This window comes from Dipteris shenzhenensis, chromosome 18 (genome assembly GCF_047967505.1).
Source record: "Dipteris shenzhenensis isolate YYH24624 ecotype China chromosome 18, Dip_SZ_1.0, whole genome shotgun sequence".
Taxonomy (NCBI): Eukaryota; Viridiplantae; Streptophyta; class Polypodiopsida; order Gleicheniales; family Dipteridaceae; genus Dipteris; species Dipteris shenzhenensis.
In genome coordinates, this window is record NC_141613.1 from 50,349,632 (window position 1) to 50,374,358 (window position 24,727).

The following is a 24,727-nucleotide window of genomic DNA, read 5'->3' on the forward strand; positions in this document are numbered from 1 at the left end:
ATGTAGGCATGCGAAGGTGTACAAAAACAAATGATATAGTGCATACCTTATGCAAACAGTTTCCTTCAGCAACAATACGTGTCGATACTACTAGATGTAAAATCTCGGACATCAAAAAAAGAATCCATGATACAATTCAGGTATTCACACAAGAGCCCAAAACCCAAAATAATGACTATATTGAGAAAATCTCGTCCTTGTACTCCAAAAACAACACCAATAAAAAAAACTCTAAGGACAAAAACATCTCCAACCAAAAAAAAAAAACGTGTATCTCTAATAAATGATTGTATAACACTAGCAAAGTACTCAAAAACATGCAAAACTCCTATAAAGTACATACATGCATATATTAATGCAATTAAAGATACTCCAATATATGCATGTATATCCTGTGAGCATTAGCTATTCAAAAAACAAACAGTATACATTAAATAAGACACACATGCCTGGGTAATGGCCAAAAGATAGTGTGAAATGCCATTTCATGCAAAAATAGAATGCATTTGCATAGAGTGTAAAAAAGCCTTACGTGCAAACGCATTGCCAAAATATTTCATCCCCCTTCAGTTTCAATGAAATGCTGCAACATCTGCTGCTGTAACAATTTTGAATGACAGCGAAGAGCGATTGGTTGCCCCCAGAATAGCATTTACTCAAATTAGAGAACTATCACATGATGGACAGTACGACGTGCAAGATAGCATTGTTAATGTCATATCCAACACAAGCAAAGTGCATCATATCTTGCCACGATTCATTAACGATGAGTCATCCATAATTCTCAGAATCAAGAAAAAACTACAATCTAAGAGTACATATCTCCTCGAAAAAGTCCATTCAAATGTGAAGACAATACACCGTTGGATTTGTTTCAAGACAAGCACAGTGAAGAACTAAACTTTCCAACACTCTTCTTTGGGCATGAAAGACAAATTAGAAATGCAAGGCTGACATACCAAGATGTAGCAAAATGGAAATTAACACACACATCCCTTCATTTCTCACAAAAAATACCAAATCTATTCTTCAAATCAATCAAAGTTTTGATCAATAAGGTCATGCAATCAATTTGGGTTCGCTTGCGTAAAGGGGCTCTACAAAATAAAACAATATGTGCAAAGGATGTTATGAATGACACCAACATTGAGGCTATTCTGAAATCTATAATTGGATACAAAGACTTCGAGAACCTGCGGACTTCTCCAGACTATAAAGAGAAACTTGAAAAAGTTGCGTTCGTAATGATGAGACAATTAGGCCACCCAACCTTTTTTATGACACTATTGTCTGCAGAGAGATTATGGGAACCTTTGACAAAATGTCTACAACAAAAGTACTCAAACAAAAACAAAACACATCCAAAAGACAAAGACTCAATCATTACATTGAGAGAACTGATAAGAAACAATCTGATGATATATTTAATAATGAAAGAGAAACAATTACTCGGAAATGTAGTGGACTACTTTTTCGTTACAGAATTCCAAAACAGAGGAAGCCAGCATGAACACATAATTTTATGGGTGCAACATGGACCTATATATGGTATTCATGAGAATGAAAAAATCATCTCTTTCATTGACAAATGCATAACATGTGACAAGATCCTACTACCAGCAAATATTAAAGACATCCAAACACACAAACACACATTTACTTGCAAAAAAACAACAATAGCAATTGCAGATTCCACTATCCAAAGCCTGCACTACATGAAACGATGATACTAGAACCTCTACCACGAAACATGATGCATTGTATTGGAATTGACGTATCAACATATATACTAGCACTATGTTTATCAATATAAAAAACAACTCTATTCTTAAAAAGACAACCAAAAGACGTTTTCATGAATGCTTTCAATCATGAAATGAGTTTCTTATGGCAATCAAACATGGATATACAATACATTATCGATCCATACTCGGCTACAACATACTATACTTCGTACATGATAAAAATGGATAACATAATAACAACAAGCCTCCGACAAATAATGAAAATGTGCATAGAAAATAACACCAACACACATGACAGATTACGAGCAATGGGAAATACATTCTTGCTTGCATAGTAAATGAGCACACAATTAGTGTCTTTCATTACTCTAACTTTACCATTACACAGGACAACAAGAGACTTTTATGTAAACACAAATAAGCAACAAAATAGAGCTCCCATTCTTAAAAGAAAACAACAATTGCAACAACTCCCCATTGAATCAACAAAAATTACATGTCAAACTATTATAGATAAATATAAAAAAAGAGAAAATATGAACAAAATTTGCCTCACAACATTTGTTGCAGAATACAACCAAAAAGACAACACAATCAAAAAAAGAAAAAAAGCAAGAATCATAAGATTTGTAAAGTTCAAGAAAGAAAAAGATCCGGATAATCTTTACCGTGAACAATTACTGTTATACTATCCTTTCAAGAATGACGAACATGAATTATTAATACATGGATCTTGGCGATAAGCTTACAATTCTCGATATCAAACAATTAGGCTTTGTATACAAAAGATGATGAAGATGATCATACAACAAATGCAAGATTGGTGGGAATATCTTACGTAGCAATCTCTAACACGTGCATAGTGTTGTCTTGGACAATCTCATCATTGGTTGTTGCCTTTCTTGGAGCTGGATTTAGGGGCAAAAATTAATACACGTGTGTTAGCTATTGCATGCACTCTACGTTTTCCCGAAATGAAGGGCATTTTTTCTTTAATTCATGCTTGCATTCATTTGTTGGGGGAGTAAACACAATTATGGAAGCAAAGAGATTTATATGCAGGGGACGTGGTTGCGTAATATTGCGTGGCTTTTTCTGTTAAATGTGCGGGGATCACTTTGCAATGCTGTAGCTAGGGAATAATCAAATTTTGACTTCTTTACTCAGAACCATACCGCCAATTTCCTGCATCTCATCTCTGTTGTAGAAACAAGGTTACGAAGCGTTGAACATCAAAAGATTGCAACATCTTATAATCAGTTGAAATTGAAGAGTATTCACCAAAGAGAGTGCAATTCGAGGCCAAAAAAAGACACATTCGGGAGGGAAAGATAATCACTTGAGTAATACGATTCACCGTCTGCTTGATTAATACCGAAGTTCATTTAGACCATTTGATTTTCCTGACTTTATAGATTACGAAAATAGTTTATTGGGCAATGGGTCCAGCGTCGCATGCAGCCTGCCATGGTCGCATTACAGTGGAGGGCCTATGTACAATGTGATTTTGCATTTTAGACGTGCGAGCAATCCTTGGTGTCGCAAGACCTTCAGAACTAAGGTTTCGAAAATTGGTATCATCCGAGCAGTGAAAACACGAGATACAAGAAACCTGTGAGCAAGAAAATAACTTGATCCAGACGATGAAAAAATGCGGCAAAAATCGAATCAGCGACTCACCCTTGGAGCAAGCCTGCTTGGGCTGTTTTTCAATGGCTGGAACCTCCTTTTGAGATCTCTTCAGGCGTGAAGGATCTACCGAAACGCAGATACGGCTAGCAGGTAATGACGTCTCGATCATGCAACTTGCTGAACACGAAATAAGGCCAACTGTGTGCACAAAAGGTGAGTCTCTCGACATCTCATACTATCTAGAATACAAAATGAATAGGGTTCCTGATCCTCACCATTCTTTGTTACCACAGACTGACAATTCCTTTCCCGCAAACTCACGGATGTAACTTCATCGTCGCACGAGCCCGCAATCGGCTTGCCAAATTTTTGCAATTCTGGACATTCACGAATACGCACATCAAAGGTAACCGAAAATGATTAATCTCCACCTCCAATCGGATTAATTGTGGAAGGGCGATTCACACATGCAAACAATTCAACGAGAACGAATTTATTCCAATGTAGAAACCGAACGGGAAAAAGAATAAGGCAACGGTGAACCTTGAACAAAGTTGCCACTACTTGTATCCATGGACTCAGCGGTAGCAATGGTGTCATGAGAGTCTCGATCGTTCGCAAAAGCCATCTTTCCTCCTTCACGATAAGTATGAATATTTTTGTGTGTACCCACAAGGTTGCTTGGGACCCTCCTTTATAGCATGAGGTAGCTACGCTTTATTAGCATTGGCTCTCCTAGACACAGTGCTTTAAGATTGAGTTGAGTGGGAGTACAAGTCTTCGAGTCACTTCAAGCTTTCTTATTGCTCATCCAGGTCTCGTGTGTTCGTTTGTGAGCAAGGCGCTAAAGCTGGTTCGCTTGTTAACTACTGAAGCCGTTGCCTTTTAAAAAAAATTGCTATCCAAAAAGCTACTTGCCAAAAAAGCAAGTTCGCCTGTAAAAAAATCGTTTTCCTGTTGAAAGGGCTTCATGCCAGCCAAATGGGCTTTATGCTTGCCTAATGGGCTTTATGCCTGCCTAACGGGATTTATGCTTGTTTAACGGGCTTTATGCTTGTCGATGAAGAGATTGTCGTCTACTGGATCTGTTTAAAAAAATAAAGCAAAAAAAAATCCAGGAAGTTGACATCAAAACTTTGCAGGTATTATTCGTAAAACCTTCAAGGAAAAATAACGCCGATTTACCTTCCAGTTTTTTTAAATTTAAAGGCAATGGCTTTGTAGTCAGTGTGAGAGCATGCAAATAACTATAGAACCTTGGAAAATCCTAATGGATCTTGCGCGTCCTCAAAGAGTTTTATTATTTCTTACTAAACAATTGACAAGAAATAATAAACAATGGATAGTGGTGTCTAAAGACCCGTAAAACCAACAAGTTGGAACCAAGTGCTTTCGTGCATACATGCACCCTTGTTTGGAACCTGCGCAACCAACGCGCCTTGACTCCTAGCCAAAGTACGAGTCCGTTTGGTATCGGGTTCATCCCGGACAAGAGACACGTGGACGCGGACCGGACACGAAAAGAAATTCCAACTAATCTAATTTTGGCTTTGCGCCTGGACGCCTCCCTCTCACGGCAGGCCAACAAAAATTAGGCTATTTAAAAGAAGTAATCCCCAACCCCATTTCGCCCACCTCGGTTATCTCCTCCCCGTGAAAATAACAGAATTGCAGCGACGAATAAAGCTGATACAAAGCTACTAAAAACCGGCACTATTGGATGCGGAAGTGGGTGTGCTCGACAACAGATTGAAACATGTCACAGGGGTGTATGAGGTCTAGGCGACGATGCAGAGCGTCGAGACCGAGCAGGGAGGGATTTGAAGAGAAAAGGTTGGAGGGAGCCGGATGGAGGGGCGATTCAAAGACGGAGGAGAAAAGGTGAGGGCGCTTGTGGCAGGGAGGGAGTCGAGGCAATGCAAAGAGACGGAAGCTCAAGAGATGGAGAGCAGGGGCGATGGGGCAAGCGGGAGGCAGGCAAGAGTGGCAATGGGGCAGGAAGGAAAGCCAAGGGAGAATCGAGAGGCAAGGGAGGAATGAGATTATATTGCTGGGACATACTTAACATTAAAGACAATTGAAAAGAGTTGAACGGTTAATTTGGTGCCTCGACCACGCTGCATTTAAGTAGATGCGTGAAGCGGCTATGCGTTCTTTGCACCAACAGGACGTAGGGTGTCATTTCAGTATGCCAGTCAGAGTGATTGTTGTGTGCCATAACATGTACGAAGAGTGAGGGCTGGTGATGGCAATTCAGGTGGAGCCATAGCGATGCCGACTGTTTTTCGTTTCTCGCAATTGGACAGCAGTCGATTTGCGTAATGGCTTATTGCAAAGGCAAGCTTTCAACTCTGTCGTAGCCAAAAAGCCTTCAAAGTAAAGGAATCCTAAAAACAGAGGCATGAACCCATATCAAAGGAACTAAGGAAATGCAGAATGTCACTTACAAACGTTGTTGAATAAGAGCATGTGCCCGATGGAATCGCAGGAACGCGCTCACTTATTGTGCATGTCCTTTATCAAAATAAGGAAACCCACATTCAATGTATGTGATGGAATCGCAGAGATGCGCCTCGATCCACATCAGAGGAATCCAAGCAATGCATCCCTCTTACAAAACTGAGTCATATGATCTCTTGCTGCAGCTCGTAATAGATACGCCACATATCGTGCATATCCTTTATGAGCAGAGAGGAATCCATTATTTGTTCCGTAACTCCACTGTCTCTTCCATATTTTCTCTGCCAACAATCTGGTAGGGACTAGGGAGATGATTCAGTGGCTGCAAGTAATGGATGTCAAACTTTATCCAGGGATGTAAGCGTTGCTCGCCTCGTTTGCACGTGTTTGTGCATTTATTGTCTTCGCAGACTTTCCACACAAGCATTCCATTTGTAGTCATCTGTGACTTCCAAGCTTATATGTGTATATATGAGACAATTTCTATCTATCGATTCTCTTTTGATAGATCCCCGTCCTTCTTTCTGATACCTATAACCATTACTCCGGTCTTGTGCAGCTTTGCCTCCATCCTTGAGCAAGTGTGAGTGCCACATCATCCCTTGCAAGTAATGCTACATCATCTGCATATGAGAGAGAGAGAGAGAGAGAGAGAGAGAGATCATCCCAAAAACTTTTTTGCCGGACGTTGAAAGGGGGGAGCTAGGGTGGTGAATGAGTGAAAACAATGTAAAATAAAAGCCTCACCTTGCAAGTGTGCTCAGAACAGTGCCCTCCATTTAAGTTCTGGGTATGATTGACTACAAGGTGAAGAGAAACAAACTCAAAGACAGAGCTGCAAAGTGTGAGATACTTGGGCTGTTTGTATGTTTTTATCATCTGCATTTTTACCTAAAGCAATCCTTGCCTGTACTCAAGGACTTTCAAAAAATACAGCCAATTGGCTAGGCTACTGATTCCACAGAAGCGAATAACCTTTGCTGCAATTTATATGCATGTGCACTGATCAGCTAGATTGTAAATTGAACGTCAGGAGAGGGAGATACGACAAAAACATGAAATACGGCTGTGTGGTATGATTTGGGACAGGAGTAGCTTAGGCATGGTAGTTCTGGTATGTGTATAGTATGGAAATTCTGCATCGTACAGTATATAGTATAGTCTATACTGTGCAGTGTGCATACTGACAAAAGTGATCGTATGTAGGTAAGGCTGCGTTTGTATATTATTATTTTTTTAAAGAAAGAAGGATGTGGTTCAGGTGACCTGTAATCATAAAACGTACCTAACGATGCCCTTTGTTGCCTTAAATTGATTTGGCACCTTGCATGTGAAGCCATTTGGCTTCCATAATTGCTTGATGAAGCAGGAGAATATGACTCGCATCAATTGTAACAATGCTTGCTGCGTACAATCAGCAAAGAACTTGAGGTTCATCAGTTCATATGTGAACAGTTACAAAGTGCCAAGATTAAGCTACTTGGATGCAGCACAGAGGACCAGATTGAGGATGTTTCCACTACTACTTTTAGTGGGAAAATTTGAGACACTGGTACGAGCAAGCAAGGTGTCCACTAGATGTCAAGGAGGACGTTGGAAACCATATTGGCTTTTTGTGATGCCACATCAGCATAAATACTCCCAATCAGCATCAGAACGACACAACTTGACAGCGGCTTAAATGGAAGAGAGGGCATGCAGCTGCATGAGTATGAGTTGTGAAGCTTGAGCTGAGGAATGTGCGAACATGCAAAAGGGGGTCTAGTCCTTGGTGCTTTGATGTATATCAATGCAGATGTCTTGTTTTGCAAAAAGCAGAACCCATATACATGAAATATTTGTTTATTTTGGCAAATATAGTATTAATCAGTGAAACAGAAGGTTAAGTATGTATGTTCTCCTTGATATCCATTTCTCCTTGCTAATTTTGTGAGGTTGAATCTTGAATAAATACGAAGATGCAGAACCATTTGCATTAGTTTACTATGAACCATAACATAGGATAATTGATTACGTTTCTGATGGCAAGTGTTTGCAGTCTTACAGGCTGACTGTGTGATGTTTATAAGTATTGATGCATCTTCACAATAATTATCCTTGCAGATACAATCTAAAATCGTAACCTACAAACGAGGAAGGATGAGGAGGATTTTGGAAAGGATTATCATGCACGATGGAGCGGTGCAGTTATATATTTGAGCCTAAAGGACTTATCCTGACCAGCTTTGCAGGTGATCAGCAATGGTGGAGCATGGAAATCTATGAACTTATTGCAGAATTAAAAGTCCGGGAGGATGCAGTGCTTCATTTTGCGATCCCATGAAAATTTGAACACCAGCCTTGCACGGAACACAAAATGAGATCTGAACATGTTTTGGAAAGATGTGTGCGATATGGTATAGAGTTATGATACATTAGAGATGCAAGAAGTACATCAATGAGGCGAAGGTGGATTCCTTTTTCAACTGAGGGTGCACTGCTTCATTTTTGCTTTCACATGGAACTTTGAACGCTAGCTTTGCACAGAAACACAAAAATGGGATGCGAACATGTGCTGGAGGGGTGTGTGCGATCAAGTATGGAGCTACGGAGGATTAGAAATGCAAGAATTACAGCAATGAGGCAAAGGTAGATGTTCCTTTTACAATAGCCCATCAAACTCTAGAATTCTTCATATAAAGATTCCAAATTCATTTTACCTCAACTTTTTCCAGGGGCAATGGATGCAGTTGTCCTAAGCAATGCAGAAGACATCCTAGCAAGGATGGAGTCAGAGAGAGAGAGAGAGAGAGAGAGATGATGATGATGATCTTCATTATCATGTTAACATTCATGGGATGTTGGATACGACCCATGGTACAAAAACATCATTACAAAGATACTAAAATGGTGCAAAGTGTAACCAAAAGCTAGTGGTTTTTGCTTGTAGTGTGTACAGTGCCTTAAGATTGCTCAAGGAGTTATTTTCTTGTCTCCGCGACCAAATTGGTGTTAAGTAGCCATAGCATTGATACAGTCCTCATTGAGAGGATTTGGACAGTTTTGTCATGTTGCACTAAGACCTGGCAAATCCTCCCACTATAGGAGAGTATGATGCAAGGGTGTGCTCCTCAATCTCTACTGCTGATTTATTGAAGAGTAAACAGAACTGCTCTTCCCATGGTATCCAATCCGACCCCTTCACATGCCGATGCCTGGTCTCATGTCTAGAGCCGTGCCCTCGTGTTTAGATGAATGCCAATGCTTTCCTCATCTGTCTTGGTACTGGCTCAAATTATATAAGTTGAGAGCATTCCCAACTCAAAACTTTGGATTTGGTAGTGTGCAAGACTAAAATGCCTGTCTGAGATCTCATCCACACTCTAAAGACTTTGACTAGACATTTCAATCTGGATACGGACCTCATTCATACTCTTTGTGGCATTTACGACTGAGGTCACAGCATTTCCAAACCTAGTCAATATTTAGACTAAGCAAGCAAGGCTCTGAGAGGCACTGCTCCCTCCTTTTTATGTAGTTCAGAGTTTCTTTCTCCTTTCTTTTCATGTTTTACTTCATATGTCCTTTGACCACCACTGTCAAGACTCGTGTAAGTGTGAAGGGAGTTTTTTTGTGTTTGATCTTTTGTTTAAGTTGGGATGGCCCATGTCCTATGTGCAATCAATTCTTTTAATTCAGTATGAGAATTCGTTCCCCTTTTGCCCCTCTTCGCCAAAAATTAAATGACTTTTACAGGTCTCTCCCACTCAGCATGATAGATGTGGTATTTTGTCAAGGCTTCCTTTGTCAGACCTCATTACAGATTGCCAGAGCTCTCTTGGCCATCAATAACGTGCAGAGTGTTGGAAAGGTCACCTCCCCATCTGTAAGCCCCCAGATGAGGAGAGCATGGGGGAGGGAGACCTAGGGCATGTGCCCAAAAGACTCATGGTGGAGAGGGGGCTGCCACATGGGCAGCACCTAACAGGGGAAAGGGCTAAAGGGGCTGGGCTGCCATGTGGGGAGCACAGCAGCCTAGCAGACGTGCCTCAAGGACTGTGCATACGGGCGGGAACAGGCCCCTTACAGAGGCAGACATGAGGGCGGACTGAGGCAACATGTGGCGCAGCCAAGACGCACACGTGTGGGCAGTATAGGGGGTCAGAAAGGGGCGCAGCAGAGGTGGGTGTACCAGCAGCAGGGTCGGCCATCCTGGTTGAGCTGGTTGGGCTGGTTGGAGCCAGCCAACCAAGCCTTATATAGGCAGGCAGAAGGGGCTGGGACCCTGCCTTGGAAGGAGGGCTAAAGCCCTTGGAGTGTGGGCCAAAGGCCCTGGCAAAGAGGGCCCTAAAAGGGGCTGCCTACAGCAAGTATTCCCACAGACCAGGGTTGGCCCAAACAGACCCTGAAGTCGGCCAGTTTGGGTCGGCTTTTTTGAGTAGGGCTTTGCCCTATAAAAGGGGCCCCTAGGGGCCTCCATAAACATCACTTGGAGCAGCCCTCAGGACAGCAGACAGGAGCAGCAAAGGGGGAGCCTTAGGCCTACATTCAGGAGGACAAGGTAACCTAGGAGAAGCTGCAGACTGAGCTAGAGTGGCAGCCCACCTAGGCTGGCTCTGGACATCAAGGTGGAAGGGATCTAGACAGAGAGTCTACATATGCTCGAGGTGGAGCACACGGGCTCAGAGATCTAGAAGTGCTTGGTATCTAGTAGGAGAACCTTTTGGTATTGTATCTTGTCCTACTTTGTGGACGGACAGAAATATAAAGAGTTGCTTCTATATTTGTTTCTGAGCATTGTCTATTTACTGGCTTGCACATCTTTGCACATTAAGTTAAGAAGTTTGTGATTCCACACCAGACACACACACGGTGTGAGCTCCTGGGCATTACTATCAGTCTTCCACTGTGCGTACCCTCGATTGGGTCATTTCTAACATGGTATCAGAGCCCAAGTAGAAGGCTCACAGGTGTGGGAGCCTGAAGGTAGGGACCTTGCTGACGACCCTGATTCAGACGCTGTTGGGAATCGACTTCCACGACTGGAGGATTGTGCCCTTGCGAGAAGGAGGGTGACTCAGGTTCAGTCAGGTGCGTTCAGAGTTCTGGTCTACTAAAAATAGAGTTTGGTTGACTTTGCTGTGTGATATAACAGCAGAGATGTCGACCTCTATAGTCTCTTCAGCTCTTGCTCTCCCTTCCTCCTCTCCCCGCCCCCCAGTTTTCTCTCATTCACTATCCCTAACTTCGGAGAGTCTGGGAAACTAGACGAGACCAACTACCCGATCTGAAAGGTGAAAATCCAGAGCCATTTAGTGGCTCGGAAGTTGTGGAAGTTGACAACGGGACTGGAGGCGAAGCCGGAGGACATGGTGGACAGGCAAGGGAAGATAGTCATGGCAGTAGACAGAGAGGAGCTCGAAGCTTGGGAAGACAGAGATGCCCATGCCTTGGCATTTATCATAGGGACTTCGGCGGACTTTGTTCTTCCACATATCCAAATGGCCGAGGCGTCAGTAGAGGCGTGGGTCACTCTGAAGGATCTATAGGAGACGGATAACACCTCCTGGATTTTGCTTCTTCAGCTTCAACTCTACAATCTTGATATGGAAGAAGGAGATACGGTACATAGCTTGATGGTACTGAGGAGACTACCTCAGAGTTTTAAGAGCTTTGTTACGACCGTGACAGCAGGATAGAGGACCAAACCTCTGGCGTTTGAGGAGTTGGGTCCATTACTGCTATAGGAGGAAGCTCGGGAGAAGCTCTACAACGACGACAAAGATGACAAGGCGATGCTGGCGAAGGATTACACTAGCAAAGGAAAGGGCAATCCCGGTGGCAAGTCCAAGAAAGACGACTTTGATGACGAGGAGACTTCGAAGAATAAGCAAAAGAAGAAGTGCTTCTACTGTGATACGCCAAGACGTTTTGCAAAGGACTGCAGAAAGAAAAAGGCAGATCGGAAAAACAAAAAGGAGTCCGACTCAGATTCAAAGGGAGAGGCCAAAGCAAATGTGGTAATCAAAGAGTTGTTTCTGGTGACATCACCGAGTGTTACCGAGGTCAGATATGTTGACCAAGAAATCACAGTGAGGATGTCTGACATAGAGATATGGGTCGACGAGGAGTGAGATGTAATGAAGGGGAAAAAGAGGCCAAGTTAGAGGCCCTTTAGGGGGAAAATGTGGAGGGACTATATAAGTCTCCATCCACTCCCTTCATTACATTAGATGCCTTTGTGAAGGTGAAGGACAGCATGGAGCACTTGGTACCTTCCAAGTGCGTGGCTGTTGACACTAACACGAGGGTGGATTCCATGAAGGGCCCTGGGGTCTCATGGTGAGATGGATGTTGTACTTTAGAAGGGGACAGTACAAGATTACACAGGCTCTTGGTGGGTGCCTCCATGAGGTACAGGGTTTGCGTTCAGATCAAATACAGAGGCAGTACAACAGTCTGGTATGTACTTGATATTTTGCGTTTAAGCCTTTATAGCATGTTGTGGAGAGACTCTGCTCTTCATTTTTCTCAAGAAAAACAAGATTGGAAGGAATTGGTTTCTTCGAAGGCAGAAGGGGAAGTATTGGTGCTTCTTCAAATCTCGAACGCAGATTGCTAGAAGGTGATGGACAAAGAGTACTGAAGCCAGAAGAGTACCTGCTTGAGAACTCAGCGAGAGTTCATGGTCCAGGTTATCTAGAAATATTCATTGGTTGCAGACCTTGCCAAAGGAAGCATGGTGCCTGGAAGACTCCAGGGTGTTCACTCATCATGAGGGGGACAATTGGAAGATCGTGATGGATGGATTGCTCGAGTTCAAAGGCAAGAACGTGACTGAAGGAGGTGGCGCCAGGTGGTGCTACCAGAGATGGACCTGTGTACTAGGATGGTGTGCGGAAGCGGAACCAAACATGGTGGACCAGGAGCCACTGGATGAAAAGCCAGGAAAAGATTTCAACATCGAAACGCTCCAGAGGACTACGACCAGGGAGTTACTGGAGCATCGTCATCGACGTGTTGGCATTGGGCCGAGATGTGTCGGTGAGAGGGGGTGTTGGAAAGGTCACCTCCCCATCTATAAGCCCCCATATGAGAAGAGCATGGGGGAGGGAGACCTAGGGCATGTGCCCAAAAGACTCATGGTGGAGAGGGGGCTGCCACATTGGCAGCACCTCATAGGGAAAGGGCTGAAGGGGCTGCCACATGGGCAGCACAGCAGCCTGGCAGAGGCCCCTCAAGGACTGTGCATATGGGCTGGAACAGGCCCCTTACAGAGGTGCACAGGAGGGCGGACTGAGGCAACATGAGGCACAGCCAAGGCGCACACGTGTGGGCAGTACAGGGTGTCAGAAAGGGGCACAGCAGAGGCGGGTGTACCAACAGCAGGGTCGGCCATCCTGGTTGAGCTGGTTGGGCTGGTTGGAGCCAGCCAACCAAGCCTTATATAGGCAGACAGAAGGGGCTGGGACCCTGCCTTGGAGGGTTAAAGCCCTTGGAGTGTGGGCCAAAGGCCCTGGCAAAGAGGGCCCTAAAAGGGGCTGCCTACAGCAAGTATTCCCACAGACCAGGGTTGGCCCAAACAGACCCTGAAGTCGGCCAGTTTGGGTCGGCTATTTTGAGCAGGGCTTTGCCCTATAAAAGGGGCCCCTAGGGGCCTCCATAAACATCACTTGGAGCAGCCCTCAGGACAGCAGACAGGAGCAGCAAAGGGGGAGCCTTAGGGCTACATTCAGGAGGACAAGGTGACCTAGGAGAATCTGCAGACTGAGCTAGAGTGGCAGCCCACCTAGGCTGGCTTCCGGACATCAAGGTGGAAGGGATCTAGACAGAGAGTCTACATATGCTCGAGGTGGAGCATGCGGGCTCAGAGATCTAGAAGTGCTTGATATCTTGTAGGAGAACCTTTTGGTATTGTATCCTGTCCTACTTTGTGGACGGATGGAAATATAAAGAGTTGCTTCTATATTTGTTTCTGAGCATTGTCTATTTATTTGCTTGCACATCTTTGCACATTAAGTTAAGAAGTTTGTGATTCCACACCCCACACACACATTGTGTGAGCTCCTGTGCGTATGCTCTGTTGGGTCATTTCTAACACAGAGGTAGACAGTTGTTACTAAGGTCAGTGTTGTTGTAACATGTAGGGACTAGTTGTGCGGAAAATAGACGAACATACAAGGAAGAACTCAAGCATGAAAGACACCGAAGATATACCTAACTATAATACACTGCTTTATTGATACATGATTGCCAAATTGGCATACAAAACTGCACTGAGACCGCTCCCCTGACGACATGCGGGAGATGGAGCTATGCTGCTGAAATAGGACACCCAACCTCGCCCATAGGATGGCTGAAAGGGGCTGCTGGAGGATGAAATGAGGGGCATGGCCCCCTTTATATAGGGGCTGGAAGGGCCCGTTTTGGCTGACCCAACTAGCCTGAACTGGCCGACCAGCCAGTCGGCTGGTTGGCTGGGCTGGTTGGGCTGTTTGCTGAGCCTTAGGGGACGACTTGAAGGGGGTTGATGCTGCCCATAAAAGGCGCCTCCCCCAGCCCCCTTTCCATGCATGCTGCTGCCCTGCCGAATCTGCTGTGTAGGGACAATTGGCTAAGGCAGCCAGTTGTCACTGCCACCTGGGCTTGATCCTGGTGCAAGTGATAGTTGTAAACAAGAAGGCAGCACCACTTAAGCAAAACTTCCTTTGCTGGTGCTCTCACTAGAGAGGGAAAGAGAGCAAAGGAAGAGTCACGAGAACAAAGGGGCATGGCGCTGAACATCTATACTCAATGCTCAGGGCTTCCTTAATTGCTACTTTGAGGATCAGGGCAGTGGCTGGGCAAGCGAGGAGAGATTGGATGACTCACAATCACTGGGCCTCGTTATTGGCCTCTTGCAATATATATTGACATCTTAGCTCTACTGACATTTGACACTTCTTTCAGAATGCCAAGGAATATGCACCTTGTGACTGACGGGACTGATGGGTGTTTGTGGATGCGTGGCTCACAAGGTGGCTAGCAATTTGTCTTTCTTTTGGACTCTAATTATCCCCTATGGTGCTTTCCATAGGGTGATGAAGACTAGCCATGAATTGCATGGTTGGTTCTGTGAGGGGGAGCGATGTCTGATTTCTTCTCATTTGAGTACAAAATGTTATAGCAGTAACTGTATCTAATGTGCTGCCTTTCCTTTTCATATACATGCAGTCAACTAAGTATATTGTTGTAGGCTAAATAAGTTATCACATTTGCTATTTAACAGAATAATGGCTGTCTCTGCAAGCAGGTTCAGGGATTTATCGTGGTCATCGTTCATAATTTGAGTTCCTTTTGCAATGAAGCTAGAATGAAAAATATGGAAGCTGTGTATCTAGTACCCATTCTATGAGCAGGAGTTTTGTTCTTCACAGATCTACTTTGAGTGAAAACCTGAATGTAAAGTCACATATGGAGGCTATGAAACACCGTGAATCATTTGTGAAATCTGTGTAACATGTGCCCATGAAGTGCATTTAATGAATCATATGATTAATAATTGTTGTTTTCTCTATTCCAAATGTATGGTCAGCTCACTAGTTTTTTTAGGAAGCACATACAAGTTGCAAAATCGAAAATCATTCCTGCTGGTTCCTCACAACACTTTTCTAAGAGTGAAATTTTGAAAGCTTTTTTTTGCAGTCTACGTGTGGTACATTCGCTCTATCTTAATAGCCTAGCATAGAAACAGTTTCTAGCTGTTTTTGATGTTCTTCACATCCCTGAAATAATTTCTGCATATTCTTCAGAACTTTGAGAACTATACTGTTGTAGGGCTTCTTGCCATGGTATGCTACTGTGTTGTTGCACAGCAGAGCAATCATATGGCTTAGATGTTTTTAAAGTGTGAACAGGTGGTGAGCAGGCTATGAGAAGAAGTGAGCGAGGTGACCTATATCTTGTCCTGAAAAATATATTTGGTTCTTAGAATAGTGTGCCTAAGATTATTAATTTTGGGGTACATTAAAGAGGGAAAATTTTGATAATTACTTTGTAATGGTACTGCTTACAGAAGGGTGGTATAAGCCAACTTCCATCCTTAAAAGTCTCCATGCAAATTGAGGCATTTTGACTGCTCTCAAATTTAATTTGAAACATTTGTAAACATATGTTTCTGTGACATTAATTTCATAGGCTAATAGAAGACACATACAGGAAGTGGCAGGAGGCGCGCTTCCAACGAGAGCAAGAAGAAGAAATGGAAGCCAAAGCTATTCTTGAAAGGAGAAGAAAAGAGCGGGCTCGATTAGCGACATATATTTATTCGTCTGCACAAGACTCAGATAAGGGCTCTCAAAATAGGTGGCAATTAAATGTTCAGAAAGCAAGAGAAAGTGACACAATGATTAAACATAAAAGAGGTGTTTCTTTGGGACATGAAAGTCATGTCAAACAGAAGGGTAGAGCACAATTCATTGACAAGGCTATTTTGTCCTCACAAGAAACAACCAAAAAAGAATTGACAGAGACAGAGTGTTCTTTGGAATCAAAAACTCAAGGTCATTTGGCAAGCCCTCCAAGTAAAGAAAATTCTCACCACAGTTTGCTGAAAACTTGGTAAGAAAGTCCTGTTTCTTCCTCCTTAAAACTGTTTTACTTTATATTGTCAATTGCTTCTCAGATTAATGGACTATTGACCATTCGGTGCAACCATGATTGAAAAGGATCACAATCCTTTGACCATTCACAAAACCATAGATTTCAAATAAGTCATGGACTGAATGAACAAGGGAGGTGTTTCAACTATGTTTGCAACTGGTTTTTTATCTTTGCTCTGCTCTCCCTTGCAGCCAGAAGAACTGTCACCCTCCTGCTCGGAGTCTTACTCTCTGCAATATTAGGCTTTCCCAAGCGACCAAAGAGTATAGGGCACTCATAAAATGGATGCCCAGTTTGTAGACAAGACATTTATTTTTTCTCGGTTCTTCACTCTAAACTGGACATTGAAAGCTAGACTTAAAGGACAGTCTTAGAAATTCTTTGCTTCCACTAGATGTGGATGCTTCGTTCAAATAATCAATCCTTTTAGGATTTATCTTTCTTTCAATCATCTCTGCCATCTTACTGGCTTCATGCAAAGTAGTACGGCCACAGACTTCTATCTCAGACCTTATATTAGGTATTGAGTGAGGTGAGATATCTGGTCACTTATCACTTTCAGGTTTAGCCTTAAATTCAAATGTTACCTTCCGAAAACGAGCTGCAAGATCAGTCTTACTTCCCTTTTCAGATTGGCAAAGTCAGATACGTGTTCGCTGGTATCGATCCTGTCTTAGATGCTCAAGTTGAATTCAGGGCATTCCCATCCTTCATTCTTATTTGTTTGTGATGTTCTCTTGATAATGTAAGAAAAGGAAGGTAGCTTTAAGAAAGATCATTTTGTGACAAGTCAGGATAATTTGACATGAATTGAAATGGTGGTTGTGATGACCTGTCTTACAAAAGCATGGCTATTTGGAAAGACTTATTTGGAGGAGTTTGGAATAGATCTACAGAAGGTACAGGTGGAGGTCAATGTAAGTCATACTTCAATGTTTTATCAGATGGTTGTTCAAGCCACTTTTCTTAATGGTTACTAAAAGAGGAATTGTATATTGAGGACCAGGGATTTGAGGACCAGGATTTGAGGCAAGAAGGTCTTTAACTTACGGAAAGCTTTCTATGGATCAAAATAACCACCCCATGCTTGGTACTAAAAGATGAACATTTCAAGAAAAGGGATTCAATAAGGGTCCATTTGACTTTTTTCTATAAAGATGATGACAAAGGCAAGATAGTTATTGTCGTATTATTTCCTCTGAGTTCACTTAACATCGACGAGAAAATCTTTGGTAGGAACCAATGAAACATGCCAAAAAGGAATGAATAAAGCCTTTGAATCAAGGGCTGTCACATGGGCAGTAGATATAATAGGCAAGAAGGTTACATCACTCTCTTACTAATGGTGCTTGTACTAACTACTGCGGTGCGGAAGCGTGTATGCTAACTGAGCAGAGAGGGACATAGATACTCTGAATATGCATGGAAGACATCACATCACTGTTAATATTTATGATAGCTACTGTGTCTAATCTTCTTGGGAATAGCAATCACCATATTGGTATACACCTATTGGTCCTCATTAAAGGCGGCTGATCTACTATGCTAGATCTGTAGACTGAGGCTATGCTGGCTGGGACCGAGGGAACTGTGCCCATGAGAGAGTGGGATAGGAAGAGGCTTAGGACTGTTGAGGTCGATATGGCTGATGGTGGAGCTGATCCTGTTGTTGAGGCTGATGGAGCTGGTGCTGCTACTGCCGGACTGGATGCTGCACTAGGTGATGGAGCAGAACGAGAGGAGGGGCTACGATATTTTGACTTTTCTGCTATCTGCTGCTCCAGTTCTGAGTGTATGTGACTTGATTCTTAGGCACACATATTCTTTGAAGTTGGATCTACATAAGTGTTCCTAGTTCAAGATTCTTGGTTTGCTCTCCGTTCTTCCACTATGTGGTAGGTCTAGCTATCAAGGTGTTTGGGTACTAGTCTAGATTCTTGAACACAAGGGTATGTACAAGAAACTAAATCACAATGGGTGTAAGCCAGAAAATCCGAGCAGCATCTAAAGAGAGAAGTAGTTCTGTAAGAAGCCTGGTGAGAATTCTGAACACCCTGGGACCTGTCAATGATTCCAAATGTTAGGAAGTGTACTGTGTATATACATCATATGTAACTGAATGCCCACCAGAACATTTATAAGAGGCACCTGATGATGGTCAAGAACATGGGAACATTGTGCTGTTCAAGTGTGCCAGGCCTGAATTCTATTCAAGCTGCGTTGCTTGCCTTATAAACAAAGATATTATTGCAACATCTTTTCTAAAACGGACATCCTGACCAACATGAAGAAATTGACAGGAGTGAAACAAATCCTATCAAGGTTATAAGTTAACAAGAATCAAAATCTATTTACCCTTGGTGACAAATTTGTGGTATTTAAAATGTAAATTTCAAGGTAAACACTCTTTTTTGTTGTTGGTCATGTTGGTGTTCTTATTTAGAGAAGTAATATATTTATTCCTTTTTGCATGTATTTTATATTTTCATCTCTCTTCTTTGATTTAATGAAAAGTCTGTGTTGTATCAAAATCCATTTTAATCAATAGAGGCAGCCTGCAGAAGTTCGTCCTTAGGAGTACAACGTTATACTCGTTTGCATGCTTGAAAAATCGTTTGTTTGTTGGAGAAATGTATTGTAACCTGTGATGTGTTGTTTTTAGAACTCCATAGATTGTTTGAGCTACATGATAGCGGTATTTAAATTGAACAATACCTCACTTGATTGTTAATTTTGGAATGAGATGTACTTGCAAGGCCCTTGTAAGAAGGGCTTAGATGGGAAGGCTACTGTTCTTTAAGCTCCTTTATGCACTTTACTTATGTCTGTGACTACAGCCATGCAGGTTCAAAGCAGGAAGACTCTAGGGTTAAGACAGAGTTTCTTGAAGATGTGTTGCAAGAGCGTCTAGAAAATGAAGCAGCTACAAGTTCTCTTATTGCAGAAATTACAGAACTCAAGTCTCGTCTTGATGAATGCTGTTCAAAAGCTCACAAGGATGATTTCGCAGTCCCATTTAGTTCCCATCCAATCGATCTTGAAGTTGGGAGGAAATCTCAAGAGCACACTGATTCTGACCTGGAAAATTTCAGCTTGCAATCCTTCCATGTGGGTAAGAGAGTTGATGGACCACAAGAAGACGATGGCAAGGTTCGAGAACTATGTAGTGAAGCAAAGGCAGAGATTTTGCAGGAAAGTACAGCCAGTGGTAGAACAAAGCAGCAATCACACGCTGATTGTAAAGACTATTTATTGGGTAGCCAAATGAGACACCAAGATACTAAGGCAACCATGGGCTTCAGGCCAGACATGAAGCCATACATATACAATATAAAAGCCGCAGATGCAACTGAGAAGATTGTGAAGGTGCATTTATGTAGTCCTAGCCCCAGGCCTCTGATTAATCAATTGCCACAAAATTCAGGTGTACCACACACAAAGAAATCTTTCCAGGCAGAACAGCTACCAGACCATGGAAAAGAGAGTTTGATTCTTTGCTGCCTAAGAAACAAGAAGAAGATGTTTCGTAATAGACTGTGTGGCCTCTCAGATGAAGAGAAGGCCCTTCTTGCCTCGATAGAAAGGCTTGATATGAAATTATCAACTGTCTCTGTCAAAAGTTCTGAAAGTAGCCGCACCTCAGTCATTTCAGAAGGGCATCAGTCAACAAAGTCAGCACCGCCAGTGATGAAATGTAAATTAGACAGTGATTCAATTTCAGTAAACAATGGCATGTTGCACTTAAGGCCAATGGTGAGGACTTTTTTGCTTTTTTATTTTGATATTTTGTGTGAAATTTGTACTTGGGGATCCTATAAGATCAATATCCCTAGGACATGGAAATGCATGTGCAAACTAAAATTTACAATAAAAAAGACCTTTGTTCCATTTACTTCTTAGCATGAGAGCCAAGGTGGTACCATATGTTAGGTACCATACATACAACACGAGTACCGGTACATGTGCCATATGGAAAAAAAAAAGAGAAACTTCATCATATGCCCACAACAATTGACATATCACATTTCTTTGAGACGTAATCAAGGGCACATGATCAATGATAATCCCAAACTTTCTGGTCTGGATTTATTGTAAGAAATTTCCAAATTTTGGCCATGCAATACTCGAAATATGCATGGCAAGGCTTGCATTTGTGGTGTCCACTGAGCAAAGACATGTTTGCCAAGTTTGTAGTGTTTAATGTCATGTTAAAGCTCCACCTTCTCGTTGCAAATCTAAATTTTGTAGTGTTTAATGTCATGTTTAACCTCCACCTTCTCGTTGCAAATCTAAGTTCCATGTCCTTAAAATTAACGGGACAGTTTAGATCATATTTGCAAAGATCTGATGGTCGTTGCATAAGATCAAGGGGGGATCGAGACCATTTACTACGTACTCATTATAAGCTTAGGTACATTGCTCATGAGAATTTGCAAAGCCTAGTTGCTTTCCAAACACTTCAGTAAGTTCCAGTCACGTTCCATGGATTGGGGTCTACATACTTGCTATAAGCTTATCTTACTCGGTAAACTCTTTCAAATTGCTAGATGTGAATTTTTACATTTCTTCCGAAAATTAAATTTCTATTTAGTATGGCCATATTACAAAAGATCCAAGATAAAATCTTGAAAGAGCCTCATAAAAAATCATGCAAAAAAAAAAGGAGGTTGTCTAATCAATCCAGAGAGTGGAAATGCCATGAAGGCCCTGTAGTTGTATATGTGAAGATTAGACCATGGTCGCACTCTCTCATGAAAGAAGCTCTCCTGTCCACTACGTTGCGTGAGGAGCCCTGAATCTTCCCCCAATGGCCATGGGAGTGTGTAGAATATCCTGTGAGGAGACTATTGAAATTGCTTGGTGTTACCTCTAGCCGATTCATGCTATAGTCTCATAACACGTGCACATGTTGATACTCTTTTCCTTAGTTGGCAAAACCATTGATACGCTTTTTGATTCTATGGGAAGAAAGACTAGGATAAGACTTGATCTACAGAGAATCTTAATGTTATTTCTAATATATTACTAATACTAAAGCTATCGTTTGATCATTATTCTTTTATGGTGTATGTAGACATCTCAATCAAGGTCTTTTTTGGTAGCTTCAAGGCGGCGCCAAAACGTTGGCTTGACCAACAAAGAGAGAATTGCTCAATTTCAAAATTGGTATGTCTTCTAGTGAATCTCTCTCTCTCTCTCTCTCTCTCTCTCTCTCTCCATCCTTCCTATCCCTTTCTCCCCTACTGGTTTGCTTTTTGGCTCAGGCATTCCCTGCCCATGTGGGTTTCCTGATTCTTTTTTGTCATCCTAGAGAAGAATATTATCCACCTCATCATAAAGAAGCCTGTGATGTAAGACTTGAAACTGCACTATGTTGTGTTTTTAGAGGATGAGTTTGGGAATGTTCTTGGATTCATCTAGGTATATACATGACAAGCTTCCTAGGGAACCTATCAAAAGACATGCTGCATACATTCCAAGTCACAGTGGTCACTGGTGAGCTCTTTGTCCCCTTCACTTATATATAAGCATTTGATAAGCTTAGTCTTCAATCAACTCAACAACAATACATTTGCTGATCAATAACTCTGCAAAGGGATGCTCATGCACATATGAGCTGTCACTGGCATCCAAGAGATTGTGGTCATCTCCTTGACCACAGGCAAGCCTCAGGGGTTGCTGAACCCTCAGCCAGGGTCCAGTCACAAGAGACCTGGCAGCAGTTCAGCAGCCGGAAGTAGGAAGGTAGTGTATTCATGACTGTGTTGACAAGGAGTTTGTGTAGATATCCTAGGTATAGTGATGGAAGGTGTGGAAATCATGTCTAGTGGGGTACCCGAGCCTGTGTCAATATGCAGTGAGCCAGAATGTAAAAATGCAAGCATATTGTTGATGAAAATGAATGGCGACCTATTGGGAAGAAAGCTGAAGTTCAAACTGCAAGCAAAACAGTAGTAATCTGTCTGTTCAAAGTGCTCATGTATTTTGCAAAAATTCACAGACCTAGTTTCAGATGTGGACTAGGCTAATGCAGGCAGGTATTTTTCATAGAGAATGAGTAGCGGGAGGCCAAGGACTGGAGAGATGGAGAACCTATGGTGGTGATATTACATGAGATAGATAAGGGGAATAGAAGGATGACAAGAGTTGAAACGGGGGGTATTTGTGTCCAAGTAAGGCTATGGGCTGCACAAATGGGGCTGTCCAGGCCATATACCAGTGTGAAACTGCAGGGGGGCACAGGCTGACAATCAAGTACCTTGCAAACATTCTCAGACCCAGTTTCAGGCTAATGCAGGCAGGTATTTTTCATAGAGAATGACTAGAGGAGGGCCAAGGAGTGGAGGGATGGAGAACCTGTGGCGGTGACATTACATTAAGATAGATAAGAGGAATAGAAGGATGACAACAGTTGGACAAAACATGGCCGCCCGGGGGGGGGGGGGGGGATATGTGTGTCCAAGTAAGGCTATGTGCTGCACAAATGAGGCTGTCCAGGCCTTACACTGTGTGAAACAGCAGGGGGGCACGGGCTGAGAATCATCAGCAAAAACAGGGACGATAGCATGGATAAAAGGGGTAGAAGGAGGCAATTAAAGGAAAGAGGGGGATGTGCATGTGGGAAGGAGGGCGAGACAGAAGAAAAAGAGGGGCAAAGATGTATGCAGGCAGCAAAGGGAATGCAGAGGTCATCGTGGAGTTGTTGTTCATCTTCAGGAGAATCATTTAGGGAGGCACAATTTGGAAAAATAAATGCATAGCACGTCAATCCCCCTTTATAAAGAGATCATGAGTTCCAAATCCTACAAATAAAAGCTGCTGTTGCTGGGTTCTGAAGTTCTTTATTTTGAAAGATTTTTCAGTGATGTTTGAATGTCTCATTCTTGAGAAAGAATCTTTATCTGGCCATAGGTTTATGTCCCTTCTCTGAAAGCTTTTGGGATATCATTCTAATAATTCTGATCATAAGTATTAATTGATGGATATTCCAAAGTTCTTTACAATAATATCCCTGAACCTACTAGTCAGAAAACGTGACTCTCTACATTCAAAGGATATGTTGTGGAAAGGCAGTTTGAGTGAACGAAAGGCCTCATTTATGGGCTTCTAAAGGTCTTTCTATATATGCAATTGCTTTTTTATTTGAAACCCAACTAGCACGACCCAAATTTGCATGATAAGAGAAAAACGTGAAAAATGATAACAGTTTCTTTTGAGAATTTCGATTCTGTCGTTTAGAATCTGCCACAATTGGAAATACAAATGAAACATTTAGGGACAATGCAAATGATTGTTTAATATCTTCATGGAGCAGTTCACAAGAGTCTGGACGATGTCAGTTTTCTCCCATGGAGAAACATAGAAAAGGACGACAAGCTTCTGATGGCACTATCTTCATCCATCAAAATGCACAATTTCTTTTCAGGTGACGAAATGCCAGCAATTGTGGAAATTTTCCATGCATTCATGGGTTTGAAACATTTATGGCTTGTTTCTTTATTTGTAGTATGAAATAGCGCCATCTCAACTTACCCATTCTGTTGTACCTCTGACACATGTTGTATAGTATTGGAGCTGAGTTTTATTACCTCCAAGTCATTGCAAGGAGTCTCCTTGCAGGAATAATATAAGTAATTATCCTTATGAAATTCCATCCTCTGTAACCTCTTTCTGAGAAGAACATTTGTGTTTACAAACAACAAGCACTACAAATTAGCAGCTATGTAAGTCCAGATGGTAATCTCTGCTGGGAGAATTACTTTGCATGCAACCCTGAAAACACTCCATGTTAGCATTGGTACGTTCTAAACCATAATTCCTGCTGTTTGGGTTTTGAAATATTTCATAGTTCCTGCTGTTAATCTGGAGTTTTGGGAATCTGAGGAAGATTTGCACGAGTGTGGAATATTATTTACATTGAAGATAATATATATTATAGCTTAAGCCTAAAATACATGAGGTGGCCGAGCCTGTATTCTTATGAAAGCAAAGGAGAAAACAAAAGCACACATAGGCAGTTCCTATCCTGAACTAAATCCCTGATTAAGCAAGGAGGACAATTGTAGAGCCACCTAACGTCATGTTTCAAATGCTACATCCTAACGAATCTTGCTGCTCTCTCTCTTGAAGCATGTGAATCACTTGAGTATATGTCCTGTTTACTCCTCCTGAATATCTTCAACAAACACTGATATAATCTGTCTACCGTCAACCTGATCCCCGCCGATGATGTGATGTACATACCTCCAGACGGTAATACAAGAAAGGAG

At 42.3% G+C, this 24,727-nt stretch overlaps 1 protein-coding gene across 1 annotated transcript; it reads left to right on the plus strand.

Annotated features, from left to right (window-relative positions):
* Positions 1-5,038: 5,038 nt before the first annotated feature.
* On the plus strand, positions 5,039-24,198 carry LOC147891375 (uncharacterized). The gene is made up of 6 exons (XM_087389752.1): positions 5,039-5,714; positions 7,941-8,465; positions 16,014-16,415; positions 19,295-20,210; positions 21,532-21,623; positions 23,770-24,198. Exons 2-6 carry the CDS (start codon positions 8,374-8,376, stop codon positions 23,885-23,887), a joined length of 1,620 nt encoding a protein of 539 aa, XP_087245878.1. The 5' UTR covers positions 5,039-5,714; positions 7,941-8,373; the 3' UTR covers positions 23,888-24,198.
* Positions 24,199-24,727: the final 529 nt, after the last annotated feature.

Coding starts and splice junctions, on each gene's coding strand:
- LOC147891375 (XM_087389752.1), top strand. CDS start 8,374: ATGGGATGCGAACATGTGCTGGAGGGGTGTGTGCGATCAAGTATGGAG. Junction 8,466..16,013: donor ATTACAGCAATGAGGCAAAG/GTAGATGTTCCT, acceptor AGACACATACAG/GAAGTGGCAGGAGGCGCGCT. Junction 16,416..19,294: donor CACAGTTTGCTGAAAACTTG/GTAAGAAAGTCC, acceptor CTGTGACTACAG/CCATGCAGGTTCAAAGCAGG.